The following is an 11,559-nucleotide window of genomic DNA, read 5'->3' as shown; positions in this document are numbered from 1 at the left end:
CTTTCAGTTGGTTGTTGGTTAGACTAGTCTGACCACTTCCATTGTATTAGACAAGTCTGACACAATACCTTCTCAATATATAAACTGAGATTCGTGGCAAATTTTCATTAACTTTCACGATAAAATAAAAGATAACAACAAATTCTATGTCACTGGTATAAATAATATGTGCTAAACAAGCACTTATGACACCAATTTCTTTACGTTTATAATTTCATGGCAATCCTAACTTGTGCCATCCTTTATGCTAGGGGTAAACTTGTCATGCAAAAAAACACTAAGCTGTGACCAATTTATATAAATAAGAAATATTTTATTGAAATAAGAGGAACACTACAAGAGAAAGGAAAGGGTGATTAGTATGTTACTAATGAGCTTTTTTTTTTTTGAAATTATAAAAACAATGAAAGGAACAAAGAAAATGCAAGAGTGATTTTTACAAGGAAAATGATATGGGCCCAACAGAAAGAAAAATTTCGACCCTAAAGGACTTTAATCGAACTCTTCTCACTATAGGCCAACAACCTACTATTAACTCAGACTTCTTCTTGAGTTCCTATACAAATTCAAGTTCCCAATAACAATTACCTCCACTTAGGAATGGCAACGGGTCGGACTTGGACCGGATTATGCATAATCCGACTCCGACCCTACAGAAAGTCGGATTTTAAATCCGAGTCCGAGATCCGACTTTGAAAATCCGAATCCGAATCCGACCTAAAATCCGAACATCCGACTCCGAGATCCGACCCGACTTAAAATCCGGACATCCGACTTAAAATCCGAACATCCGACTCCGAACCTGATTCGACTTATTTTTCTTCCAATTGTTTAATCATTTTTTCTGTGGGAAAAGCCTATATAATACAATTGGCTGAAAGTCGAAGTCAGATTATACATAAATAATACATTACATAAATAAGAAAAAAAGATTGATTGACTCAAAGTCGGAGTCGGATTCGGATGTCGGATTATTTTATGAGATCCGACTCCGACCCTCCTCCGACTCGGAGTCGGATTTTTTAAACGGAGTCGGAGTCGGATTCCTTTTTTGTCGGAGTCAACTCGGATTTTTTCCTTCGGATCGGAGCGGGCTAGGGTCGGATTCGGATTGGATTGCCATTCCTCCACTGTTGTCCTACTCGACTTCACTCGAAGCTCCTTATCTTCTCTCTTTACTTCACTCAATATCTCACTTATGTAGGAGTTCACTCAAACCTCCCTTAATCCCAAACCCGAAATAAAGAATAGTACTAATTGGAACAATCACAAGTATGGTAAATGAAAATGGAACTTGTGGAATCGATGTAGTATTGACCCAATTTTTGAAACTAAGATATTAGCTTTATATTATTTTCACTAAGCCAAACACATTTACATTGGAATATTAGGTTCTATTTATAAGGAGAAGACAACATTGGATACTCCTCTAATAACTAGCCATAACACTTACTTCATAAACTAGGAGTCTAGGACATACATCCCATGGTCTTTAACTTGGAAACCAAGCCTACATAACCGAATTATAATAACTGGTGAATGGTGATCGTGATACTTAGAACTTGGCTATGTGCAATAGTGGCTGGCAGTTGTTCTTATCCAGTTTCATGGTGGTACAGCGCCAATGACGTCGACAACAGTGGTGGTGGTACGGCGGCGATGATGGAGTTCGGTAGTGGTGTGGAAGAAGGGGAAAGGGGAAAGTGAAGTGGGGGAAGGGAGGAGAGAGCAAAGAAATGGAAGTATAATGATATATGTATTAAGTATAAAATATTGTATTTAGTAGGAAAATTTTAGGTCGTTAAATAGCAAAATCCAATATTTAACCCTAGATTAAATATAAGCAGTTGATGAAAACACCATCATACATGTCGCCTATCCACATAATGTGGTATAACTATTTTTTTAGATTGAGCGGGGCATCAAGTGAGAGAGAAGAACATAATTAAGTTCTACGTATGCGTACTAGATAATACAATAATCTCAGCCTCTTAGGCGTACACCAAGACATATAAATAAAAAGTCCAAAACCCAAAACCTATACTCTTACAAGTTGTCAATTCCTTTTTTTTTTACATCGAGAAATCGTACATAATTAAAAGAGAAAGTACATCCTAATACTAATACAATCCAAACTAAACAAACAAACAAACCTATAAAAGCCTTAGTAGCTCGTACATACCACCTGAAAACAAAAAAAAAAGTAAAACTGATACAAAGTCGCGTAGAAAGGGGGGTGTCGCTGGTCAGTGCATGTGATGGTAAATGCAAATCTCGGATGGCTGCTGATGGAAGTGAAAGATGAAGCGGATGACAAATACGATCCGGACAATGAACAGCTAACGACAAGCGTCGCGTCTCGCCGCATGAGCAATCCCAACGATTTGCCATCGATTAGAATTCTGCGCTGATGATCATGTGAGGAGTCACGTTCCATTGTGATTCATTACTCTCGATCGAGAGTATTTCAGGTTTCTCCATGAAGTAGGAGAAATGTCGATGAGTGGGCATGCTGAAAACCCCCAAATGCAACTAGGATGCCGCCTGTAGAATTGAAATTTTCAAGGCAAAGACCATTAAGATCAATCCCAAGCTAAAAAGAGAGCTAAACAAGTACTCCCTCCATCCTAGTTGAGCCCTCGAACACACCTACGGTTTTCAAAACCGAAAAAGATATGTTCCAATCATGAAATATCATCGCCTTGTCCCTCAGCACATATTCCCAAAAACCGACATACTCTACTATAACTACCTTGAACCACCAATAATCTTGACCCAACTGATAATTAATTGTCGATGGCCACAACTGACTACCACTGACAACTTTATCAACTCGAACACAACGCACTCCTTTTATTAGGAGATTAAACGCACTTTTTAAGAAAAAACCAACACACTAACATCCATCATAACTAGTTGGAGAGCCAAACAACCTAGGGGAGGGGTAGGAGATGTCAGACACTAACAGAGGGGAAGGGGAGCTCAACACAAATAGGGGGGGAGGGAAAAGGGGAGCCTAAAACAAATACGGGGGAGGGGGAAGGCCAAAACAAACACAATACTATGAGAATGGGGACAAGGACCATGGACGTCGGAACAAACAGACAGCGACTGGGAGTGAAACTGATCAACACGCAAACCAGAGACAAAGGACTCCAAAAATCGACAAAACAATGGATGTGAGAGAGGTGACCAACAAATCGGGGGAAGGGGAAAACTGAAACCCTAACAAGAGAGGATGTCCATAAGAGGGACGACGGCGAGTCAAGGGTGGGGCGGGGGACACGCGGGGATTGGGGAAGAACACGAGGAGCGAACACGGGGAGGGGAGAACGACTACTATTAACAGGCCAGGGGAGGGGGAAGGGGAGTCCGACGACGGTGATCGGGGGAAGGGGACGCGACTATTGCTAATAGGGGAGGAGAAGGGTAGGCCAACAACGGTGATCGGGGGAGGGGGAAGCTGAAAGACGAATGAAACGAACATACTGACCATAAAGAGCAGGACAAACGATGGGCACTAGCCATAAACGAAACGACGAACGAAGGGCAGGCTCACTGGTGATTGGGGGTGGCGCAGCGCTCTGGCAGGCCACCAGCGAGCCTGCGTTGGGCGGCGGGATGAGGACTTGTAGGGTTTTGGGGAGTTTTAGAGAGAGGCGGAAGAATTTTTAGAATTGACAAATTAGGAGGTTCCCCATTTATTCTTGAGTGGGATGTTATAACTACCTAGAAACACGAGTTAAACCTCTAGGATATTCCATTTCATGGCTCACGATTCACATGGAAAATTAATAGAGAGGGCAATGATTTAGTTATGGAACGTCTCGACCGAGCCTATGCTTCACCATCTGGGTTATTCGAATTTCCCTCAACACATCTTAAAAACTTCCCGATTATTCATTCTGATCATGCTCCTATCCTCCTATCTACTGATTTTATTGAAGACCGTCATACCAGAACCTACCAATTTGAAAATTGGTATTTGCGCTCCCACCAATTATGGATATTATCCGTAATGTGTGGTTCATTCCCATCCACGGATCTCCTATGTATACCTTATCCTGTCGAATTGGGCTAGCTGACAAGCGGCTTAAACACTGGTGTTTGGATAGACGATTATTTTGGGGTATTAATTGGAAACAATTGATGAGCCATCTCCATGATCAAAGCACTAGTGTCACATCCATTCACATGAAAAATTCCAATATGACTCAAAGACGGTCACTGATTCTTGAGACTCGGCTTGCTCATGATTATTGGACCCAGCGCGTTAAGGAACATAAAATACAATTGGCTGATCTTCCTTCCAAGTACTTGTTCAATAGAATGAAACAACGACAAGTCCACAACATGTTGTATATTCTCCGCAACAAGGATGGCGACTGAGTGGATACACCTACGGATATAGCCGATATTGTGCTCCACCACTGTTCGGACATTTTCAAGGTTTCATACCTGCAAGACCTCTTCAATACGGCAAATGGTGAAGCTATATTGACCTAGTACTCCGAGAAATGGATTTACCTAAAATCACTGCAGTTCAACAAGCTTCGCTTGTTTGTCCTTTTTCGGCTTAGGAAATCAAGCAGGGTATGTTTAGCATTGGTAATTTGAAATCCCCGGGAATGGATGGTTCTTTAGCAAAAATTCTTCAAAACTCATTAGGACCCTAGGAGACTCTCTAGCATTATTGTAATAACTAAATCTTCTTGTCAATGTTAAAGTCCTTCTACGACATATCTAGTTCATGGAAGTTGTAGATCTTGAACTCACATGGAGCATACAATGAGTAGTGATAAAACGTTCATAATGAGCGGTCAATCATTACCACTCACAGGGGTAAATGCGTAATTTAACAATTAAAAAAAGGATAAAGTGATAATTTAACAATTAAATGAAGTCAATATAGTATTAGGGAATTGACTAGGGAATGGAAGGGGGAAAGGGATACACAAACAGAAGTTGAGTTAACAAAAATATGGGTTGCAAACACACAAACAGAGGTTGATTTATCAATAACTAGGGTTTCAAATAAACAAACAGCAATTCATATCAAAAATCAATTTTACTTTTGGGGGGGGGGGGAAAGCAGAATGGAACATGCAAATCAATGTAACTTTTTGCTTTATGACAGAGATCACATGTTTACTTTTTCACAAATAGGGTTGAGTTAACAAAAACATGAATTTCAAATACACACACAGTTTACCAAAAAAAAAACACACAAACAGAGATTGATTTAACAATAATCAAGATTTCAAATACATACAAACATGGATTCTTAATTGTATTGTTTGGGAGAAACGTTCTCATTGTCACTTTTTGACTTAATATTATGTTAATACTTCCCACAATATTTTATTGATATTAATCTGTTTTTTTCCTGACAGAAGTGTCACACGCACCTTCTTTAATAATATATGATTGTGAGTAGTTATAGATTGCCGCTCATGATGAACGTTTTATCGCTCCTCACATACAATAGGGAAGACGAAGTAATTACTATCAAAAGCAAGTCAATTCTTACTCATGTAGTATTACCGACAGTGCTATAGTGCTATAAATCCCGACGACTATATATTGAGTGCGAAAGGCTGAGAACACCGTCGGTTATTAGATAGTGACAAAATTCCTTCGAATAGCTATTATGATTTATACAAGCCTCCTAATTCAACTACGAGTAAGAATAATTTGGGTAAACTACAAACATCAAGCCACTCTCATAATCATGATTATGTTGGCTAATTATGAGCGGTAAAGAATGTGCATTGCCTCTAAAGGAAAGCAACATCTCAATAACATATCACAATCATCACTCAAACTCATCATCAACACTACAAAATGGTGGGAGCCAGAAGATATAACTTCAAATACAAAACAAACAAAAAAAAATTAAGATTTTCATTTCAGAAATTTCCTGGCTGACAAATATTAACTGCAAAAAGAATATCCGTACAAATGGTAAATAAAAAGATGAATAAAATGGGAAGGTAAACAAGTAGAGACTCATACTTAATACCTAATGACCCTGAAAAACTAATTAAAATTTACCTACACCTAAAAAAAAAAAACCTTAAGAGGTCTACAAACTTTGTATTTTGCTGATCTCTCAACTCCTTAATTCCTCCTTTTTTTTCTTAAACTCCTCTTCTACTTAAGCTAAAAAATATGGTCATCTATTGCTGCTATTTCATCACATTGCTCCTCTGTACAAAAAAACCAATGAACCAAGATATATGTAGTGATACTAATAACTGAGAAACAATAACAAATGACACTAGAACGCGACCATTCCAGCAACGAAATAATGCAATGATCTCTACCTTCTTGATCACAATTCACATGTATGCGGTAGTTACCAAAGGTTTCTCCTCGGTGATCTTGGTTCTCATCTCGACGACTTTCTTGTGTGAGTTAGAGTGCAAGGACGGAACAAATGTGGGGCTTGCTGCAGGCCTATACTCTGGGAAGAGACGGCCTGACTTGTACCGGACACCACATGCATTGCAAAGGGTTTTGGGACCCATTGGTCCCGCCCTCCATTGTGGAGTCTTTGTGATCTCGCAATGCATGCACTTCCTCAGTGCCTGTGAGGTGGTGTTTGCATTAGGATTTTCATTCTGATTCTGACTTATTCCACCAGAGGGAGGTAGAATCTTGATCTTCTTTTTCTTCTTCAGGGGAAGAGACTCAGCAAAACTCCCTGACATCGGAGCATTAAAGGCGAGCAATCGATGAGGTGTTTGCAAGATGGAGGATGCTGGTGAGATCAAGTGAGCGCGAGGGTTGAAAGTAGCAGGACGAGGGCGCTTACTACGAGCACGTTTTTCATGACTGGCGGGGAGTGTCTTTCCTCTCGAGCAAGCGCTGCTACTCTCAAGGACCGAAATAGGACTGGAAGTCTGAAACTGATTTCGTGGGGAGTCCTTGGAGGAGGAAGTACACTGACTTTTCTCAAGCGTCAGGCCTCCACTGGCGAAGGAATCTTCCACAAAAGTCGATAGCCACTCGAGCTGAACAATGTCCTCATACTGCACCATAAGAATAGAAACCACTCGTTACAGAACAGAACCAAACAGATATTTTGGCACAAAATATCAACTACAGTAGCAAATCTAACACATACTGTAGTACTGTACGAGCAACAGACAACTAGTCCTGCACAAAATTACCAGCATACATAATTGCACTCTCACATTAAAGTTATCAACCAATGTAAATCCAAACTGTCAACGGACCAACTCAACCAAAAATAAAATTCCATAAGCTGATGGTTGAGGCCCCATGAATAGATCTATACTCTATCACAAACCTTCCAAGGGTGTATACTCTTCACTTAAATTACAAAATTCCAAATGTCAATCACGTCTAATCAAAGTTGATCCGGTTTAATCACGTGTAAACATAAAGTGTTATTAGTTTCGATTTAAAGTCGACTTTAGGTTAGAAAACACATTATTATGATCTAAATAGAAAGAGTAAACTTTTTTCTTACAAACATATTTGTGAACATGTAACATGATCATCCACTACATTAGCGCTGGCACGATCATAAGTCACAACTAACCTAATAATAATAATTGCTCAAACTATTTTTCCACTGTTATGAACACGACATCTTTTTTCTTTTTCTTTTTCTTTTTCTTTTTCTTTATAATAAATAAATGATAGGTAGTAGAGTGATATAAATGAAAGAAAGTACATCAACTGTTTTCATGTTACATGTATCCCCCAGGCCCCACCCACGTCTTTCGTAATTTCGTGGCGGCAAAGATGCGGAGACGAAGAGGGCTCACACAAAATTATTAATAATAATAATAAATTATTTCAAAGTGACAGCTGGCAACGTAAGCATATAGTAAAATTAAATTTTATATAAAAAAAAACAAAAACACCACTACGTGACAGCTAAGTTGGAAAAATAATGCCGTCGGTGGAATAGCATCCTCACATGATGTACCAAATTTTAAATTCCGAAATATCCTCCTACCACGTGACCATACTAAATACTCTATTATTGCGATTTATGTTATTATTAATATTAAACTAACAATATTTTATAGTGATTCTCGTTACTCTTCCTAGTACTTCATACTTTAATTAATAAGAATATACAAGAATAATCAATCACTAATACTTTTGATTTTTCTAGCCCAATTCCTAATTAGCTAAATTCATAACTGAGTATTCTATCTGTTTTAAAATATAAAACATTCACGCTTTACGAAAATTTATTTTGATCACAAATATCTCTTATAATATGATAAATGAAAATTATACTGTTTTCGACCTTGAACTCGTGACATGCCTTATATTTTGAAACAGAAGAAGTAACATTTTACCATTTTCGTACCACTCAAGGAAAAAAGAAAATTACCACTTTAGTAAATAAAAAAGCGAAGATGATTTATTTATTTTAAAAGATGTCAACTTTCAAATTACAAAATCCTTTCAAAAAAACACTTTCAAATTACAAAAGGTTTTTCACCTTCCAATTAATTTGAAATGGTCCTAATTTTTATGATTTTTTCAAAAACAATGACTCACTAATAACATTTACGACCAATAAAATCATGCCACGTGACACTTTTAAACGGTTTACCAAGTCATTTTAAGTTGTACACCATTACTAATTTACTAGAAACTATAACCTTAAAGTTAGGACCATTTCCACGTTAATGAAAAAGCAAAACGACTATAACACAAAGACTAGTAGTGTCAATGTCAATTTTTCCAATGATGGAAGTAGAACAAACCACGACCAATATTTGGTTCTGAGGTTGTAGAATATGCCGTAATTATTTCACACAACTCCCTCTAATTTACCTTAATTGTCTAATTAATACTTCAAAAAACCATACTTTTTATATCAGCCACGAAGGCGGTACAAAGTACAAAAAAGGGAAGAGGATTTGAACCTATGACCTATCGTTCACAGCACTTCAAAAACCATACTGACACAGCAAATAATCTTAATAATACAAATCTGGTTTACATCACTATACTTAACTGCGCTTAGTCGTTCATTTACACGAAATAATAAACAATACCAATTCATTAAAAAAGAAGAAAGGGACTCACAGGAACAGAGAGTTCAGCAGAGAGGTCAGACGCGCTGTTACTATTCGCCGCAGAAAAAACCGGCGAATTTTCCGACCAAAAAACCGGTGGAAAATCATTATACTGATGTTCAACTCCAACTCCATTATCAATCAAACCTTTCTCAACGTCGTCGTTTGGGAACTCAAGAAGGTCATCAATTTGGTCAAAGAAGTTCCCACAATCTATCTCCTCCATCAACTTTGTCCCACTCATTTTTGTTTTTATAATTAATTTCTAACTCTGTAAATTTCAAAATAACAATTATTATTATTACGTGCAGAATATTTGTGATTATACGAACTATACTTTGTGAGAAATTAAAACATTTCACATGAAATGAAATGGAAGCTTTTTTTTTATTTTTATATTATAAAGTTTTGAAATTTAACGTGACTTTATTGCTAAAATACGCGGTGTGTATTAACAGTCACAGAAATATTGTGATTGGTTGTAGTGACGTATCTTTAATTATATTGGCCAATAAGTTGACGCCACAGGCGCACTTTAGTCCTAGCTGGATTCTCATTTTATTTTTCCTTTTTATTTTGGGAAACTTAATAAATAAATTCAAGATAAAGCTCCCTTCTTTTAAAAAAATAAATAAATAAAAGTGACTCATTTAAGAAAAAAAATCCGTCATATCCAGAATGTAATAATTCCATCATTTCGTTTTAAATGCAAGAAATAAATATTTTATATATAATCAATAATACCTTTGTTGTATTTAAAATGAAATGGGGGAAGTAAGATTTTATATAAAAATTAATAATTATTTTTAAAAAAAAAAAGTTAATGACACTTTAAATAAGAGTGTTAGTAAAAAGAAAAACAAACAGTCCATGTGACGTTAGATAAAAGAAGATGATACTGCAAGTGCAAGCTGGTTCCCATGATTACTACTCTTTACTAAATTTCTTATTTATTTTTTTGTCTGAAAATATTCCACTGTAAAATTTATAATTTTCATTTTTTAAAGATAATTCCACAATTCAATAATTATGCATTATATTCAAAATTAAAGAAGCTAACCTTGTATTCGTCGAAGAAGTGAATTTCTGAGCTAAATTAAACTAATTTAACTACCTGCAAAATAAGAGAATGATTCAAATTCATTAATCCCAAAATTGAGAAATGATATAACTGTAATTAATGACATTAAATTAAAGTAAAGTATTACCCAAATTTTACATAAAAATGAATGAAAGTGCTACCGACAAATTAATGGCGAGACTTTCAAGAAAAAAATGGAACAATCACACAAAAACAGGCGCCAAAAAAAAGACAAAATTCATCCACAGTTTTTTTTTTCAAATTGAACAACGATTTTCAAACAAAATTAGTCACAAAAATGGAAAGTGAGCAAGAGTGACTATGGTGTAGTCATCGTATGACTTTAAATCAATGAATTAACGAATGAATAAGAAATAAGAGAAGGTATTGTGTCAGACCGTCTCTACTATTGTAGACGTCGTATGACTTTAAATCAATGAATTAACGAACGAATAAGAAAATAAATGGAATGAAAATACCAACCTGCTGGTGTTGCAAGGAAGAGAGGAGAGAGAGAAAATGAAATAATAGTGGAAGAAGAGTACTAACGTTAGAAAGAGAGGGGAGTTGTGTAGTGTTCCTTAATAAGAGAAATAAAGAAAAAAAAAAAACAAAGGAAGAGAGAGAAAATAAAGAGAAGGGTGAAGTGGGGAAGAGGAAGGTAGGTGTGAGACTTCGTTTCTACTCCTACTCTTTATATTTTTGCTAGCTGTTTTTTTTTATTTTTTTACCAATTTGCATTCTATTCTATCTTTGGTTGGCTTGATGTTGAAGTCTCTCTAACAATGGAGTACTTTTCTTGTTAATTAATATTTGTAGTAGTAGTAGTACTCCTCCACCCATAAGAAAAAAAAAGTTAGTAGTACTACTCTATTAGAAAATAAATGTAGGAAAATGATATATGCAGCTTTTATCCGTTTGTTTAAAAATGAAAATGTAAATATTTTTTTATTTTTTACTTGCAATTTTTTGATTTTTATATTGTTCTTGGACTTATTTTGTCGAGAATTTGTGAATAATATATGATATAAATTTTAGTATTTAAGATGGTGTTGAAATTTATCTCGGTGTATGTTTACAGGATTTGAACTTTTTAATAATTTTGACGAAATAAATTTTAGAGATTTTAATGGTCAAAATTGTATATTGGCAAAACATTGTAAGTAAAAAAAAAATGGAGGAAGTATTAATTAAATTGATTGTATGTTTACCGGATTTCAACTTTTTAGTAACTTTCACAAAATATTTTTAGAGATCTTAATGATCAAAATTGTATATTGGCAAACATGAAAGTTAAAACGTTATAAGTAAAAAAAAAAAACATTGAGCAAGTATTGATTAAATTGATTGTATGATAACAAGATTTCAACTTTTAATAATTTTGACAAAATATTTTTATAGATC

General features: G+C 35.9%; 1 protein-coding gene across 1 annotated transcript; it reads right to left on the bottom strand.

Moving 5' to 3' along the window:
- Positions 1 to 5,883: 5,883 nt before the first annotated feature.
- LOC104898486 (GATA transcription factor 8) lies at positions 5,884 to 10,919 on the bottom strand. The gene is made up of 4 exons (XM_010685570.4): positions 10,639 to 10,919; positions 10,135 to 10,188; positions 9,085 to 9,345; positions 5,884 to 7,034 (listed from the first exon to the last, which is right to left on the bottom strand). Exons 3-4 carry the CDS (start codon positions 9,316 to 9,318, stop codon positions 6,342 to 6,344), a joined length of 927 nt encoding a protein of 308 aa, XP_010683872.2. The 5' UTR covers positions 9,319 to 9,345; positions 10,135 to 10,188; positions 10,639 to 10,919; the 3' UTR covers positions 5,884 to 6,341.
- Between the last annotated feature and the right edge of the window lie 640 nt (positions 10,920 to 11,559).

The sequence above is a fragment of the Beta vulgaris genome, chromosome 7 (assembly GCF_026745355.1).
Source record: "Beta vulgaris subsp. vulgaris cultivar EL10 chromosome 7, EL10.2, whole genome shotgun sequence".
Classification (NCBI taxonomy): domain Eukaryota; kingdom Viridiplantae; phylum Streptophyta; class Magnoliopsida; order Caryophyllales; family Amaranthaceae; genus Beta; species Beta vulgaris.
The sequence above is the reverse complement of the archived record's forward strand: the minus strand, read 5'-3'. Positions and strand labels throughout refer to the sequence as shown.